Consider the following 18,070-nt stretch of genomic DNA (forward strand, 5'->3'; position numbering starts at 1 on the left):
GTACACAAGTGACTGCTTTTACCTTACATTTTATTTTACAGTTCTTTACAGTTAAAATTTAAACTTACCTATTATCTTACCTATTATCTCACTTCATCTTTTCCATGTTTGTTATGAACACGTAAATAGGGAAAGAAAATCTTTCTTGTAGACCAATGCTTAAGGTGACGATATTAATCTTGATTTTCATAGGAAGAAAACGAGTCTGCGGGAAGGGAAAGGACTTGGTTTGACTAAAAGCCAGGCTATCTTGATTGCAGGTCCAGTCTCCTTTCCTCCACAGGTGGCCAACCTGCAGCCCCTAGGCTGCATGCACATTATGTGAGGAGTTTTTGCTTATTTGTGGTGGTGGAATCACAGAAATTATGCATGGATATTTTTATATCTGCACATCAACTTTTGTTAGTGCTTGTGTGTTTAATATGTGGCCCAAGACAACTCTTCTTCCAGTGTGGGAGAGAGAAGCCAAAAGGTTGAACACCCCTGAACCACAGTTATCTGTAAAATCAGAACCTTTCCATCAATGCTTATGCTTAGTATCCTCTGGCATCTGATTATATATGTCAGTAAAGCTTCAAAACCTTATAATGTAGAATAATCTATATTCATATATGATGGAATAGTCTTAGTTTCTGCATTTAAGTAATTCATCCATTTATGATCCTCAGGAATTTTTAATATGACTTCCCCAAATAACAGTTGTGGTTTATGAAGATTTTTTAAAATATCACAGCCTCCCTGATGATTGGAATAAATCCAGTTTTTCCTTATAATTTGTTCCCATTTTGGTTTTACTTTCTTTTCTTCCAGTAGAACTGGAACTTGCTCTAGCCAACTGTTGATATCATAGTAAAAAAAACACAAAGATAGTTTTTTCTGCCTCCCAAAGGAGAAAAAAAAATTTTGTTGTTGATTCCTCTCTTTAACATAATGTATTTAAAGCACTTTAAAATATTGATTTATTTAACTTCACAGTCTTTCTCAGACTAATCCTTCCCGTATATTTAATGCTGTATCTCTGTACTCATTCTTAGTATATTGACTTAATTTCTCTCTTTTCCTGTATTTCCTATTTATCATTCATTCCCATAGCTTTTGGGATTGTACCTGGCTGTCCTTGTAACTGCCAAAATAGGCTTGACCACCCACAGGTGTTCCTTCTTTCCACTGGAGTTTTTGTCACTTGATTATATTCCATTTAACACTTTTTTGGGGGGTTAATATGAGGGTACATACAATTAGGTTATATTATTCATTTAACACTTCATTAATAAATGTTGATATATTGTTCCATAATCATTTCTTGTGAATAAGTGTCTACTCCATGATGTGATTTTAATTAATAGTCCCAGAAGGTGGGGATTATGCCATAATGCATCCTTTTTTTTAAAGATCCCTTCAAGAAGAAACCCAAGAAAGAAAACACAGGATCTGTCTTGAGTGTGTGCAATTATTTGGTTTTTCAATATATGTTTATTTGAATGCTTACTGTTTGCTGTTCACTCTGCCAGGGGTGGATAAGCAAGTGGTGGATCTGGGCTTACACTCTAGTAGGAGGTTCCTATTAGTTCCTTACTGTTTGCTGTTCACTCTGCCAGGGGTGGATAAGCAAGTGTACTGGGCTTACACTCTAGTAGGAGGTTCTTATTAGTAAACCAGATAACCCAAGACAATTGTGATTTGAGAGAATAAGGTGGGGTGTAATGTGTGGATATGGTGGGTACATAGAAAAGGAAATTACCTGATATCTAAACAGTAAATAAAGGTTGGCTAGAGTCAGCAGGGGTTGGGAACAGGGAGGGGATTAGGACAGGGTTCTCGTTTGGCCAAGCGAGCGCTCTACCATTTGAGCTAATCCCCCTAAGCTAGGGTTCTCATTTGGAAGTCTCATCTGTCTAGCTAGAGCGTAAAGAGGTTCATTATGGCTGTAGCATGGGGTTCAAGTGAGGGGCTGTAAAAGTGACAAGCATCTTATTTAGGCTTTCTCCTAAGAATGGTTTTTTAACCTCAGAAATAGCATGATCAGATTTGTAGTTAGAAACAGTCCTCAGACTATGCCATGGAGGATGGTTTGCCAGAGAAGAGCTGTAGGGAGACTACTTAAGAGTTCACAGAGTAATGAAAGTTAGAGATAATAGTGATCTGAATAGAGTAGGTTAAATAGAGGGATTTAGGAGACATTTAACAGAGAGAGGGTCCCCGAGAATTATTAGGTTGCGGAGGAGGGCTGCTGTACCTAAAGATGAGACATGGTCTAGGGCAACTGAAAGTCCTTCAGTTCCCCCTCCCATACCTCCATCATTAACTTTAAGCAGTCATAGATTTTGAGCTATAATATTCATGGTCATACAGTAACTATATTTGGGCCCCGTAGAACACTTACGTTAAATTTCAATATTTTCTGTAATCTTTATTAGGAAAACTTTTAGATTACAGAGCATAGTTTATATAGCTTATATGCTAAAGATACTGTTAAAAGATTGAACAGCATACTTAGATAAATTTACCTATTTAATATCTCAGAGGAATGTAAATATACTATGTACAGCCCTACTTTTCAAATAAATTATGCCATTAAGATCAGTTAATTAGTGATAATTTATTAGACAAAAAAAGGAACGTGAACTTTTCAGTATAGAACTACCCACCATTGCCAAGCCTTAAAAGAAATAAAAATCTAGACCCAAAAAATAAAGAAAATATTTGTTAGATAATACAGATAGCTTCAAGGAGTTCCAAGGATTAGTAAAGAGCCTTTTGTGGTTCCTTGGAAGAGTCTGTGTCAATAATCAAGGGAAACAGTTATCTCTTTGGGATTATGCTTCTTTCATGGGGAACCATGCAGCCCGTTCACTCCTAAATGCAATCTAGGCAATTCATCCCTCCTCTCTTCATTCATTCTCCCTCCCTTTCTTCCCCCCCCCCCTTTTTTTAAGTTAACATTTTTTGCTAGACCTTCTGTAAATTCTTGGACTTGAGAGGTCCTTTTAAGAGGTATTAAAAAAAAAACAACCAAAAAACAGTACCTTTGTTTTGGTCTTAGTACTACCAGATCAGTTCTGTGCCTATGAATTTGCTAGCTCTGAGGATCTTGATTTCATACTGAGGATCTGTAAAATGAGGAAGCTGGAGTCTATGACCGATAAGGGGACTCCGGGGTAATGCTGCTTTTATCCTGCCTTTTCTTTTTCCTAATGCTGTATATCCAGTTGCTTCCAGGCCTTTGTTTACTTGAGGGTCCCACTAGTATATGAGATTGGTTATCAGACCCACCCCTTCAAATGGTAGCTGCCTTGGTTTGGGTCCTTTCCTTTGCCCCATGGGGATGACCAAGTGAATGAAGGATACTAACTAGAAAACAGCCCCGGGGGGACTCAGGAGGAGCAACACAGCAGCTTTAAAGACCCAGGTTTAAATACTTAGAATCTGCACAGAGGTCAGGAAATATGCCCTTTGGTAACATTCCCTCTTGCCACTATTTTTACTGTTATGTTTTTAACCAGACAAGTATTTGAGTTTTTTATTTGTTTTGATTTTGTGTATGTGTACAGTTTAATTTGGGTAGGAGAGGTGGGTGGTTGCTGCAGGGGGCAGAGGAGAAACCACAGAGGGTTTTATTGCAAACTGTGCTGCCTCTGGGGACATAAAGCACAGATTTCCTTACAAAGGTTGTAATTCTCCCCCACCCTAAATTCGTTAAGGCAACCCCTGGTACTGCTCTACAGGCTCTCCTGACTCTTTCCTTCATTACTAATCGTTGCCCTCCCAATACCCACCCTCAAGTTCATTTCCTTCAGGAATGCTGATTAACTTCACTTACTGTTGATCACCAGTCACTTTTAAGCCCCTTGGACTTCATGTTATCCTTTTAAAACATATTAATAATATTTAACGTAGGTTCAGATGCAAATACCAAGTCATTTTGGATATGCTGTAGTATAGACAGTAATACAGTTCGTGTGGGTCCAGATCCACAGGTTGAGAACCGCTGCAGTAATAGCTTTCATTGCATATTTTAAATACACTAGAAATGGAGTGTGATTTTTCACATACTGATCTGTTTAGTTTCTGAAATGAAAGATACAAGGAGTAATCCTTATGCTATGAGGTAATTTCACCATACGTGTTTTCTGTGCTTATTATGATTGCTGTGACTTATTGAAGTTGATCGCAGCTTCAAAATTCTCATGTATGGTTTCACAAAATGGTTCTTAAAAGAACTATAAAAATGTGGTCATTTATAGCTGTTTCAGAAAATGTACTTCTGCTGCGATGTTGAAAAGGGCATTTTTAAAAACTTATGTATACTCTACATAAGTTTGATTATAAAATGGATAGTTTCAAAAGCTACCTTGGTCTATTTATTAATGCATTTAATTTTTTAATTATTCTTAAAGTAGATTTAGGGCATCTTAAATTTGAAATGGATCTTTGAATACCTGTATGGCTGCTGGACCAGCGGTTGTTGGGTTTGTTGGTTTGCCAACAGTCATCTCTTGAATCACTCTAGTAAGGAGATGACTCCTGTCAGTTAAAGTAAATACTTTGCATTAACAATCCCCTCCCTTGTATTATGCACATTAGGTGAGATCCCACCCAAATAAGTAAATTTTAAATGTCCTAAAATAAAGAGTCACAAAAAATAGGTGATGGATATGTTAATCAGTTTAAGTATTCCATATTGTATATCAGATCATCACATTGCACCCCATAAATGTATAGTTATGACTTTAATTAAAAATTAAATTAAAAAATGCCCTTCCCCCATTATTGTCATTTCTTTAGCCATCACTGCTCTGGCTTCTACATCTACGAAGATTATGTAATTGCAACACTTTTTCCTTTTGCTGATAAAGACTGAAAGTTGCCTTTTCCTGACTTCCTTTGGGATGTTCGTTTTAACTTTTTGTTCGGCTAGTGAACACCATACCGATTTGCCTGCTAACCTAGGACTGCTGGATTGCAATCTTCTAGGGAAGCAAAAGATCAGGTCTAATTTATATCTAGCAAAATTGTGATTGTAGGAGAAATTTGTAGTAGAGTTGGTGGAATGCAGTAGAATGGGGTTAAATTGCTTTAAGGAGTCCTCTGATGCATGCTTTTGAATGAACGTTTTTGCAGTGAATGGTCTCTTGTAGATCTCAAAGTCTGCTAGAAAGAGTAATGGGGTTTTTTGTTTCTTTTGAACTTGCAAACGGGAATAATTCTTTACCACTTCCCTCCCCCCAACTCCAGCCTCCCCTACATTCTCATTTGCTTGTATCGTCAACGATCATGATCTCTGGACCCACACTACAGTAACAAGCTCGTTATTGGTTTTTTAAATAAGGTGGAAATCTAGGGAAGATTCCGTCTCCTCCTTGGCGCAGGTGGGGCGGCACTGACTTGGGGAAGACGCAGCAAGGAGACAGTTTAATTAGGGCGACTCAGTCTCAACACTGACCGTTGCTTTTAAACCCGCCAGGGGAAATATACCAGTCATTGTTATGATGAAAACAACTGAGTGTGGTGGTGAGGTTAAGAAGAACCGAGATAAAATTTAGCCAAAGCTACCGGTAGCACAGGAGCCGCAGCGGCAGAACGGGCGGGGCGGCCGCGGCGGCTGCACCTGCGAGCGGCGCTGGCAGGCGGGCGTGTCCTGCGGGCGTGGTGGCGGCGGGCGGGTCTTGGCGGCGGTGGGCGTGGCCGGCCGGCGGGGCGGGCGGAGCCGGCGGTTGGAAGTGGGTGGAGTTGCCCTTGGAGGCGGCACCGGGCCTGGGCCCCGAGGCCCGCCGCGCCCTATCTGCCCGAGCCGAGTGGCCCCGCGGAGCCGGCGCGCTCCCGCCTGCAGGGGGAGGGCGGACGGGGCGCGGGGACCGGCCAGGCCGCGGCGGGCGCTGTTTCTCTTTCACTTTCCTTCGCTCCGAGGCCGGCGCACTGGCGGGCGAGGAGAGGCGTCGTTGGCGGCGGCTGGGTAGGTACTGGGTGGGCTTGAGAGGGGCCGGGACGCCGGCCGTCCCCGGCTCCCCGCCCAAGTTTGCGCCCCAGGCGGGAGAGGCACCTCCAGACACCTGCCGCGGCGCGGCCCGCCCCGCCTGGAGCCCGGAGAGCTCTTCGGGGGCGGGGGCGACAGGCTGGAGGCGCGGGACTTCAGAGCCGTGCCCTCACACTTGGTGGCGGAGAGAGCGGCCGGTTGCTGGCGCCGGCCCCGGGAGAGGCGGCTCGTTCTCCCAGCGCAGCTCCGGCCCAGTCCGGTCAGAGCCGCGCGTCGGCGGGGCCTGGGCCCGCGCACCTGCCGGGCGGGCGGGCGGGCGGGTTCGGGAACCGCACTGGGCCGTGCCGCCGGGTCCTGCGGGAGGACGCGGGAAGTTCCCTCCAGTCCCCGCCGCGTCTCAGCAACTTCTTGCTTCCTTTTACTCTGTTGGTGACAGGGCTCTCTGCCTTATGTTCTTACTACCATGGCAGGTCGGGATCGTGCATGTCCTCTTTCAAAGGACTTTCTCTTACTTTGGAGCTTCGTGGCAAACCTGTGGGAAAGGCAGGGCAGGTTAATCCCATAGAGGAAGAAGCCGTGAAGACCCAGGCACGGATATTAAACGCTTTGCTGAAGGTCATGCAAGGCAAAGGCCGGAACCTTGATGCCCCTGTCTGTTAATTATGTTTGCTTTCTGTTACACCCTCAAACACGAACCGATAGGGTGATTACACGCAGAATTTATTCTTGAACATTCGCAATGGGCATGTGGGGATGGAATGCCTTTGACTTTCACAGTGGCCTTATGCTTGCCTGTGAGTTAACAGCTAAGACAGGAGATGAGTTCCTGTTTATATAATGAACTAAGGGAAATCAGTATCTTCTTTCATGTCTCGTTTTCTGAGAGGACACATTCACTGTAAGAAACCCTTGAAACTTTTTTCCAAGTAATCTTAAGTACAAGTCAACTATGCAGAACGTTTCTAGAAAAAGTAATGACATTTATTCAGTTTTTACTGTACACTACTAGTCTTATGTATATTGTCCCATTTATTCCCCACCACACAAGGATTGGCCATCATTCTTATTTTTGTTTTACAATTTAAAGACCTGAGACGTAGGAAAGTAACACTGCCCGGGCTATATATCTACTAAATCTGGCCCATTTCTATTAAGGATTTTAAGTCGAATAGAGGAGATAAAGAATGAGTGTGACATTTAAATCAAGATAAGAGGAAAATGTCACAAGAGAGAAGTAGGGGTTAAAAATTAAGGAGCAATTGCTCCGAAGTTAGAAGAAGATTGAGGAATTTTGGTGGATAGAGGAGAGGAAGGGCTTGTTGGATAGAGCATGGAGAGCCTGTGGAGTGGGAGATGGATGATCTCTTCAGTTTGCCTGAAGAAAAGTGATGAAGAGTAGGTTAACCTGTGGAGAAACTGAGAAACTTACACCTTTTCTCCTGTTTGTAAAGAGGAGACACAGACATTCTTTGAGAAGACCCAAATGTGATAGAATAATACGTACCTGGTAGCAGAATAGAAGATGGACTGCAGTCGGAGTAGTGATATACAAAAGTAGAGTGGAGAAGGACATCAATTTGATTGGACTACTAACTGGATGTAGGGTGCAGAATGGAACATTTTGATAGGGAGGACAGTAACTTCAGTTTTTAATCTTCTGACTTGTTGGCAAGGATTCCTAATAGAACAGTCAAGCAGATAGTTAAAATGCATTACCAAAGAGGTGAAGCTCTCAAACTGGAGTTAATAGCTTTGGATGTCATTAGTATAGAGGTGATAGTTGAAGCTCCAGAGTTGGAGGAACTTGTCATTATTCTGAATTAAACTGTACGGATTTACAAGTCAGTGGTACCATGAAGGCCACGTTTTGTTCACCTAGTCACTCAATTTGGAACATGTAACACGTCCTGTTAATAGAATTTGACACCCTTTTTCTTTCATCTTTTTAAAATTTTGGTAACAGATATGGGAAAGCAGAGCCACCAAAAGGAGTAATGATCAGCGATCTCGTGATAAATCTGGATGTTAGTTCTCATGCCTCAGGACATCCTCTTGGGAACAGCACCATACCAGCTCCTAGGATCAGATTTTCATCTACTTAGTACCATTCTTTGCCTGAACTACTAAAGCCAGTCTTAGCAGACCACGAATGGCTACCCAAAGGAAACACTTGGTGAAAGATTTCAATCCTTATATTACCTGCTATATCTGTAAAGGGTATCTGATCAAGCCAACAACAGTGACAGAATGCCTTCATACCTGTAAGTATTCTTTTAGGTTATCTACCCATCAAAAGTTACATGTACAGAAAAAAAGAAAAAAAAAGTTACATGTTACATTTGTTCCTTTAAAACTGTCATGTTTTCTGTCTAGCTAACTGGTAAAAAAAAAAATGAGTATTCTAAGAATTAACTGTGAATTAATTTTCAGAATATTTGTCATTGGGTTACCAGTGGCATAACATTTTCTTTTTTTTTCTTTTTTCTTTTTTTTTTTGCATTTTTTGGCCAGGGCTGGGTTTGAACCTGCCACCTCTAGCATATAGGGCTGGCACCCTACTCCTTTGAGCCATAGGAGCTGCCTCATAACATTTTCTTTTTTTGTTTGTCAGTAGTTGACTTTTATTGGGTCATTAAATGTTCTAAAATTGTAATCATATTATTGACTATGGTTTTTTAAAAAGTGAACTGTTTCAGGTTTTTTATTTTAAAAAATTATACTGAAGGAATTAATCTGCCCAGAGGTTTTGTTAGAATTTGCATACTCTTTTTTTTTTTTTTTTTTTTTTGAGACAGAGCCTCAAGCTGTCACCCTGGGTAGAATGCCCTGGCATCACAGCTCACAGCAACCTCCAACTCCTGGGCTGAAGTGATTCTCCTGTCTGTGCCGCCCGAGTAGGTGGGACTACAGGCACCCACTACAGCGCCTGGCTATTTTTTGGTTGCAGTCATCAGTGTTGTTTGGCGGGCCGGGCTGGATTTGAATCCACTAGTTCAGGTGTATGTGGCTGGTGCCTTAGTCACTTGAGCCACAGGCCACTGAGCCAGAATTTGCATACTCTAATTCACTGATTCCCACAGTGTGATTCCCAGCATCAATGTCACCTAGGAACTCCTTAGAAATGCTGATTATCAGGCCCCACCCTCGACACAATCAGAAACTCTGGGAGTGTGTCCAGCAATCTGTTTTAACAAGCCCTCTGGGTGATTCTGAAGTATGATCTTAAGATTAAGAATCAATGTTCTAATATTGTATCTAACAAATTTCATTCTCACCTATCCTATCAAAAAAGGAAGAGGTCATTGATGCCAGGATTACACATACTTTTTGTGTTTTTGCCAGTATGATTTCATTTTTTATTTCAATGAAAGCAGTTCAGTTAATTCTAGTTTAATGCCTATTATGTGCACCAAAGTAGAATCTTTATATAGTTGATTTCATTTTAGCTTTATAATAACCTTGGAGCAGTTTGAAGCGTGGATGTATGGGGAGAGAGATGGCATAGAGATTATCTTCATTTGATGGGTATGGAAACTGAGAGTTAAATAACTTGTGCAGTCTCACAGCTGAGTGATGGACATGTGTTCCGTTTCATAGTCCATGTTCTTCCACTCTGATGAACTGCCACAGTAGTTTTAAACAGGTGCAAAATGAAATCTCCTGGAAATGGTCAGTGTGACACATTTTGTTACATTTATTTTATCACAATAAAATAGAATCACCTGGGAAGCTATTTAAACATCCATATGCTCAGAAAACAACTTGGAGAGAGATGTTGGGGCTTGTGGTAAGGTCTAGGCTTGTGTATTTTGGAAAAGCTCCCCAAGTGATGGTGATGTGAACTCTTTAGGGATTCAATTAGCAATTAACTGGGAGCTGTCTTGTATTCTTTATTTGCCATTGCCTGTGTCATTTAACCTAAACAGTTAATAATTACCTATTCACTGAACAAATGTTTACTGAATACTTACTATATATCAGACACTGTTCTGGGGCACAGAGAATACAGCAGAGCACAGGATAGTTAAAAATCCATGCTCAAGAAGTAGGGCATTACATTCTAGTAAGGAAACTAGTAAATACATGCGCTGTTAGTGATAAATGCTGTGAAGAGAAAGCAAGATTATGGATAGACAAGATGGGGTTATTTTATATAGCTTGAAAAGGTCAGCTTCTTTGATATGATGACATTTCAACAGCGTCCTGGAGGGCATTGAGCTCTAGATACTGCGTGTATGGGACGAGCAGTCAATGTAGAGAGAAAGGTAAGTAAGTACACAGGCTTTGAGGTGGGAATACGCTTGGCAGGTTCAGAGAACAGCCAGTCAGTTAGAAGCCTATCACTGTAGGTCAGCTTGAAGATTATAGTGTCTTCAACAAGGTAATAAGATGTGAGATGGAAGTAGTGAAGGGCAGTTGGATTGTGGACATATTTTAGAGGAAAAGTCAATAGGGTGTGGCTTCTCTAGAGTGAGTACTTTACCTTACATTGAGTTATTTTCCATTATTCCAAGTATGGAAAGTGGATATGGTCCACAGTCTGTTTTATTTTGCTGCTTCTAACATTTGTGCATTGTTTTTATTTTTGTATCTCTCCAGCAAAAATTGCCAACTCTGGATGATGAAAAGAAAGTACAAATTCTCTAACTCTCCTATCTCTATATTCTAATAAATTTTAATTATGTTCTTTTGAAAGAAAATTTCCTTTGGATCATGATGAAACCCCAATTAAAATGTTATTTAATTTAAATGTTACTTTTCTATAGTTAAAAACAAAAAGTTATAGAAGTATAAACAATTCATTTATAAGCAAAGGTTATTTTTATATTCTCAACAGCAATTTAAAGTCTAAAGGGGTGAGAGTTTAACTGCACAAGTCTCTTCTGGGCATAAAGATTCCTTGGCATTCATCAAGCCCATTTACTGGGAAAGAATGATTGGCAGAAATGTGATTAAAGTAGGGTGCCAGCCCCATATACCGGAGGTGGCGGGTTCAAACCCAGCCCCGGCCAAAAACTACAAAAAAAAAAGTCATGAATGTGGCCTTTATCATTAACAGAAAGCATACAGCAATACAATGAATGATGGGGTTAGGTCCTCAGCCCGACATCTCAGGAATCTGTAGCACTAATCTTTGTGTGCTTATACATCTTTAGATTTTTATATATAATTTTAAATCTATGTTGAGATTTGCATAGTATTCCCTTATTTGTGATGACAACATAACGAATATTGTAAAGCGGTATTCCTTACCCCAGTGGTTGGGTCTTTGATCTCTTCTACCAGATTTTCTCATGTATAATATAAAGGACAGATCCGGTGGCAATGTGATTTTGGATGGATATAAAATTAAGAGAAGTAGCCAATTGGGAAAGGTAGAAAGTAAGAAATGTTAAGTGACTATGGCGTTTTAGATCTTGATGTAGGCATATAAAAAGAATATCTGATAAAAATAACTTTGCACAAAGACTACAATTTTATAGCACTGTAAAGAAGGAGTTAAGAATCAGCAAATGCTCGTTCTCATGAAAGCTTGTAAGAAAATCTAAATATTTTGGTCTTACTATTCAAGTGTGACATATATAAAAAGCTTTATTATTGACGAGCAAAACCAGACATGGAAGCTGCCCTTCTGGACCATGTGGTCAAGTGAAGAAAGGGCAATCAAATTAAAAAATGCCACAAAAAATTCAAATATTGATAAGTGCAATGAATATGACTGAGATGATATGATAGTAGGTGTGTGTCAGGATATTGCACCAGAAAGACATGCAAAAGGAAGAATTAAGAGTGTTTCTGTGAAATTCCTGAAGCTGTAGGTTCTAGGCCTTCTCCAACGGTAGCCCTTGGGTGTAGCTTAAGAAGCGCAGAGGGCTGCATCTGGATAGGAGGTGGGGATCGTGAGGATCTCTACTGTTTTGATACAGATATATGAAGTTATTTTAGTCTTCTTTCAAGTTATATGCAAATGTATTTTAACTCTTTGCCTTTCTTCCTCAAACCAGATAGGTTGTTGCTACTCTATTTTCCCATAGAGAATTCTGGAGCCAACACTGCTTCACTGTCCTGTAGATGTAGAAGGAAAGACCCTAAAGCTGAGCCTGTTAAAAGGAAGGGGGAAGCAGAGATGGTAGAGCAGCCTCTGTCTTAGTCTCCTAGAAGGAGATGCAAAAAAAAGGCGGTGGTGGGGGAGGCCAGGCACAGTGGCTCATGCCTGTAATCTAGCACTCTGAGTCCAAGCTGTGTAGATCTCTGGAGCTCAGGATTTCAAGACCAGCCTTGAGCCTGAGCAAGACCCCATCTCTAAACATAGCTGTGTGTTCTGGCAGATGCCTGTAGTTCCAGCTATTAAGGAGGCTGAGGCAAGAGGATTATTTGAGCCCAAGAGTTTGAGGTTGCTGTGAGCTATGATGTCACAGCACTCTACTGAGGGCAACAAAGTGAGACTCTATCTCAAAAGAAAAAGGAGGAGGGATCATAAAAGCAGTATCTTTAGGCTCTCATTTTATTTACTAATACCACTTCAGTAGGCCAAGGACATTGGATAAGTAGATAAAATTTTAAAATGAGTTAAGGTTTTCAAACACAAATTGAGTTTTAGCTTTAAATGATCACTTAATGCTAGATTAACTAAATCCACATTAATCATGGTTAACATGTATCTGAGATCATTTTAATAACCTAATGTAAGGAAATAAATGTGCTAACAAATAATTATGGAATTATATATTTAAATAATTACATGTCAGGCACTTTGTTAGCCACTGGGGTAGAGTGATAAATAAGATGGATTTGAAATTATACTCTATTAAGCAAACTTACAAGCCATAAGAAATTTTTTTGTTGTTACAGTTGGGCTGGGGCCAAGTTTGAACCTGCCACCCTCAGTATATGGGTCAAGCACCCTACTCACTGAGCCACAGGTGCCACCCAAGCCATACTAAATCAACATACATATTTAGATGTATCTTTTTCTTTCCTTCTGGCTTACACTTTTCTTCTCAGCTACAGAATCTTACTGGATGTCCATTTGAATGTCTTGAAGCCACCGGGGACTCAATCCAGTCAATCCTGGGTTACAAGTACGATAGGTTTTGTAGGTTTGTTCTTAACCACCATTTGTAAGTGTAATTCATACATCCTTTGAATGTTTGTAACTTGGGGACTTATAACAGCTTTTGTTTGTAAGTGGAAGTTGGATGTTTGTAACTCAGGGACTGCCTGTATGTCTAAAAAGTAATGAACGGGATGCTAACATTTAGTTGTCCAAACAAGAAATACGCTCCACACTGGACTCTCTGCCCTACTAACAAAACTATAACAAAGTCTTATCTGGTCTCTCTTTAATATTTCTCTAATCTGTCCCTTCAATTCTATCCCTCTGTTTACTAATGAGGCCAATTTTGGCCCTCATTACTTCTCACCAAAGCCATTGTAGTCCATTCTTAACTTGTATCAGAGTGGCAGTAATTAAAAACAATTTACTTACTTTATCACTGTCACTGTTCAGCCTATCCCAAAATTTCCTAAAGGCACCCTGTTGCCCTCAGAATAAGTTAAAGCTCCTTAGCTGTGACTGGTTTCTGCCTACCTCTTCTTTTTCCACTGCCTAACACACATATGTAAGTACTTGGTGCAGCTGTTTGCTTGGAATGAATATTTGCTCTGTGTCCAGCAAGCAGTTAGTTGCCCATCCTTTAAAACTCATCCCTTCTAAGATGTGCCACCCACCTGCTGCCACATCAGATTGGAATGGAGTGTCTCCTTAGTGTCCCATGTGTGAGTGCTAAATAAAAGCTTAATTGAATAAATGCATCACTGATATGTTGACTATTGTCAACATAATTGAAAGATTAAAATGTAGTGATGGGTAACTTAAAAGGTGTGTAGGCAATATTGGTTAGGAATTACGAATTTAGAAGAACTGCATTCTAGAATCTGCGTAGGTATCTTGTGGGTATTAAGTGGGGAAGGGGAGAGACTGGATGGGGGGTTGAAGGATGTGCTCTCTCTCTCTCTCTCTTTGCACAAGGGGCCTAAGAAACTTCTTGAAGCTGCTTGGAATATATTTTTTAGTGGTTGTATAGGTTGATTCTTTCCTCAGGAGAAAAGATGTTTATAGACAAAGACCTGGGTGGTACAGGAAAGGAAAGCTTTCTTCTCTGTGCTCTCTCAGAGGTGATGTCAGTAATCCCTTACCTAAGAATGAACTTTTTGCAAAAACAACATTGTTGTACTTATTTTTTTAACTTACACAAAGAAGGATTAATTGATAATTAAATACCATTGATGTGACAAGAGACTTGTTGATTCTGTGTGGTGATATGTAAGAATGAAGGAGTAAATTATAAAATGGCAAAATTTAAGTACTACCAGCCATTTATTGTTTTTGAACAAGTATCATAAACACACCAGTACTTCAGGCACAGAAAGAAAACTTGTACTTTGTTATTCAGTGTTTAAAAAGCTTATGCTGCATATGCGGGCCTCTCAAAGTGCCATCTCTGAACGAGCTGCCTCCCCCGGCAGCATCACCTGGGAGCTCATTAGAAGAGCAGATTCGTGGGCTTCACTGTAGTCCTCCTAAATCAGAGTCTCTGGGGAGAAGGCCAAAAATATGTAATAACAAGCCCTTCAGGTGACTCTGTGGTACATTAAGATTTGAGAAGAACTGCTGTGGACCAGATATTTATAATATTAGCATCTCTTAAACCAAGAAGTGTATACTTTTAATCATATAATAATTAAATGCTAATAAACTATTAAAATAGTAGCTATTGTTTACTGAATGTTTGTAATATGGGGGGGTTATGAGCTCTACATTCATTGTTTTATTTAAGCAAGATCCTTTCTAGTTAGGCGACCCTGTTTAATCACCAACAGAAATTTATTAGCACCTACGTGCTCCAGTCATTATTGTAACCACTGGCAACACAACAGTAAACATGACAGCCATAGTCTGTGCCCTGCTAGAATTCGTGTTCTCATAGGAGTGACAGATAATAGGTAAAGAATGTAATTTCAGGTGCTGTTTATAACAAATGTTATGAGGAAAAATGAAACAAGTCTTTCCTGGGAGTTGCCATTGGAGCAGAGACTCAAATAATGGGAAGAAGCAAGCTATGAAAAGGTTTAAGGGAAATAACATTTCAGATACAATTCCAAATTTTTTTCACAAAGATAAGAATGAAAAAGATTAAGTAACACAGCCAATAAATGCTAGGTCTAGGCTGAGTCCTAGACATCTGATTCAGGGACATCTGCATAATACGCTATGACATTTTTTCCAATTTTGTTTTCTTCTTAGCTTTATTTTAGAAAATCTCTGTAAGCAACATGTTAATTAAAAATACATAACCTTTTCAAACTGTTTTCTTGACTGTATAGTTTAATGTACCTAGTATGAAGAAAAAAGGTATAAATTGAACTTTCCAATAATGTATTCTTTATAAAATTTGTTTAGGATAAAACTGTTTTTAGAATAAAAATCAAAAATTAAAAAAAATATGTATATATCTTTTGATATATATACTTCTGGTATATGGGGCCGGCACCCTACTCCTTTGAGCCACAGACGCTGCCCAATAGAAATTATAGTTTCAACAAGTGCACATATAATTGTTTAAGTTGTACTAAAAAGGAGGCCATTGGTATGCTGATGTTACATGTTTCAAACAGAATTTGGGCAGAGGTTAATCATTTCATTCATGAAAGTGATTGTAATGCTCATTTGCTGACTTTATGTAAGAATAATTATAGGTATTAAACAGTCTTGATGTCACATCTTAGTATGTGTTTTAATGTCAAGGAAGAATTATATTAAATGTATGTTCTTTTAGCTTTTGAAACTACATTAGGTAGCGAGGAATGTTTAAACAGCCAAGCGAGCACTATTAGTGGGCACTAACTGAAAAAACTTAAGAGATAACAGAAGTTTTAAAAATGAAACATTCCATATGGAATTCTGAGAATAAATTACATCTAGGTCAGAGTGAACTGGAGCTAATAACAGTATGTAACATAAAACACAAACATATTCAGGGCTAGAAATCATGGTCACAGGTAAGTTTAAGGGTAGCACAAAGGTTCAGTGCAGGTGATATAAACAAATGTAGTCTAACCTTGTAGAAAAGACACAAGATGATTTTCATTTGGCTACTTTCAAGACCATTCATAACTACTGATGTTTTATACATACTTGTTTTTCTATCAGACTGTTACATTGTATCAGACAATTTAAAACCAATGAACAAAGCTGTATTTTTTCAGAATATTCAACCCCTGACATTCCTTTACTCAATTAACAGAAAACAATCAAGTTTAGATTTTTAGTTTGTACTGAATTAAATTATTTTAATTGTCAAAACATTACTAAACTCTAAAATCTCTTCCCTTGCTTTAGTTGGAAATGTAGGCTGCTTTCTGACCAGACTGTAATAGTACACTTGTAGGCCTCATGGGCTCCCGTTGGTATTTCTAACTCTTATGTCCTCATTTCTTTCATTAATATTTACTGAGATTCCAATCTCTTCCAGTAAATATGCTCTTGGGACACATCAGGCAACATTATAGCAACAAGTAAATTGTAGTTCATATCCTATTAGAAGACAATAAATGCTATAGACAAAGGCACAGTCAAGCTGCATAAAGAGAACTGGGCATCAGTGAGGTGTTATAAGTTAAATAAACCTGTGTTCAGAATCAGCCTCATTAAGAAAATGATATTTGAATGCAGCCTTGTGGTACAGGAGTTATCCAGTCAGGTATGTGAGGGGGAGAATTTTAGGGAGAGGAAAGAGCAAGGTCAAAGGCTCTAAGGCAGGGGGTGGGCCGGCCACCTTGAGAAATGACCAGGAGGCCAGTGTGGCTGGACAGCAGTAAAAAGTTCAGAGGGGTGACGGGGGCGGCCCTGGGACACAGGCACCATGTGTAGTAAGTAATTCTTACAGCCATTTGGAGGATTTGGGCTTTTACTCTGAGAGAAATGAAGACTCATTTCAAGCAGGATTTTGAGTAGAGAAATTCTCTGATCTATATTCAAAAGAATCAATCAGACTACTATATTGAAAGTAGAATTTTTAGGAGGCTTCTGTAATAATTCAGGCAAGAGATGGTGATGGCTTACATCAGGGTGGTGGTGGTAAAAGTGGTCATATTCATTTTTTTTTAATCTCAAAATATTAGGAGAGTACAAATGTGGTCAGGGTCTTAGTCCATACTTCCTAATGAATTGTATTAAAAAAAGGTCATTAAAAAAAGTCAAGGGCATCATCCAGATTATTGGCCTGAAAACCTAGGAAAATAAAGATGTTGTCAAATGATAGAGGAACAGCTTGGGGGAAAGATTGGGAGGTTATGTTTTAGAAATTGAACGTAAGCTACGAGGGATCCAAATGGAGATAACCAGTTGGGAGTTGGACTTGTGAGTCTGGAGATTATTAGCATACAAATCATATTTAATGAAAGCATGAAGGGAGTGAGTGTACACAGAGAAGGGGACCAAGGACTGAGCCCTGGGGCAGTGCAGCATTAATCCATCAGGAAGAAAAGGAAGAGTCAGCGAGATTGGAGGAAGACAGAGAGGGATCCTGGGAAGCAAAGTGAACACAATGGTGTCAAGGTGGACAGATCAGCGGAGTCAGACATACTGAGTAAGATGAGACTAAGAACATACCATTAGATGTAGCAATGTATAGGTCATGGTCACCTTTTCAAGAGCAGTTAGTGGAGTGGTAAGAACAAAAGTCTAGATAAGTGAGAGAGGATAGAAATTTTTTAATTTTCAGAGAAGGGATGAGGAACGAATGGGAAGAGAATAATCGGAGAGAGCACAGGTAGCTCTTCGAAGGCGTTTTAGTACAGAAGAGGTCAAAGAGCTCACAAGGGAGGGAGAGTCAACAGGACTGGAGGGGCTTTTTGAATATCTTCAGTAGACACCAAAAGATGGTGTAAGTGAAAGGGAAGAAGTGTTCTTAGGTCATGGTGAGATCTGCACAGGGCAGAGGCTGGCTTCAGATAGGTACATGAAAGTTCTGGGAACATGCCAGGAGGTGAGGTAGGTGTGACGGTGCAAGTTCTCTTTGTTTCAGTTATTTT

The 18,070-nt window shown here is 39.8% G+C and overlaps 1 protein-coding gene across 3 annotated transcripts in view; it reads left to right on the plus strand.

The window, feature by feature from the left end:
• Positions 1–5,722: 5,722 nt before the first annotated feature.
• Positions 5,723–18,070, plus strand: part of PCGF5 (polycomb group ring finger 5) — a 62,984-nt gene continuing 50,636 nt past the window's right edge. For 2 of the 3 annotated variants that reach the window (XM_003783695.3, XM_023509520.1), the window contains exons 1-2: positions 5,723–5,953; positions 7,938–8,235. In XM_003783695.3, coding sequence (XP_003783743.1) covers positions 8,124–8,235 — 112 coding nt within the window. In that variant the 5' untranslated portion in view covers positions 5,723–5,953; positions 7,938–8,123. Of the gene's footprint in view, positions 5,954–6,567; positions 6,590–7,937; positions 8,236–18,070 lie in introns of those variants that run through there. The other variant, XM_023509519.1, reaches the window with a different exon arrangement.

The sequence above is a fragment of the Otolemur garnettii genome, unplaced genomic scaffold, assembly GCF_000181295.1.
Source record: "Otolemur garnettii isolate 467f Iridium unplaced genomic scaffold, OtoGar3 scaffold00008, whole genome shotgun sequence".
Classification (NCBI taxonomy): domain Eukaryota; kingdom Metazoa; phylum Chordata; class Mammalia; order Primates; family Galagidae; genus Otolemur; species Otolemur garnettii.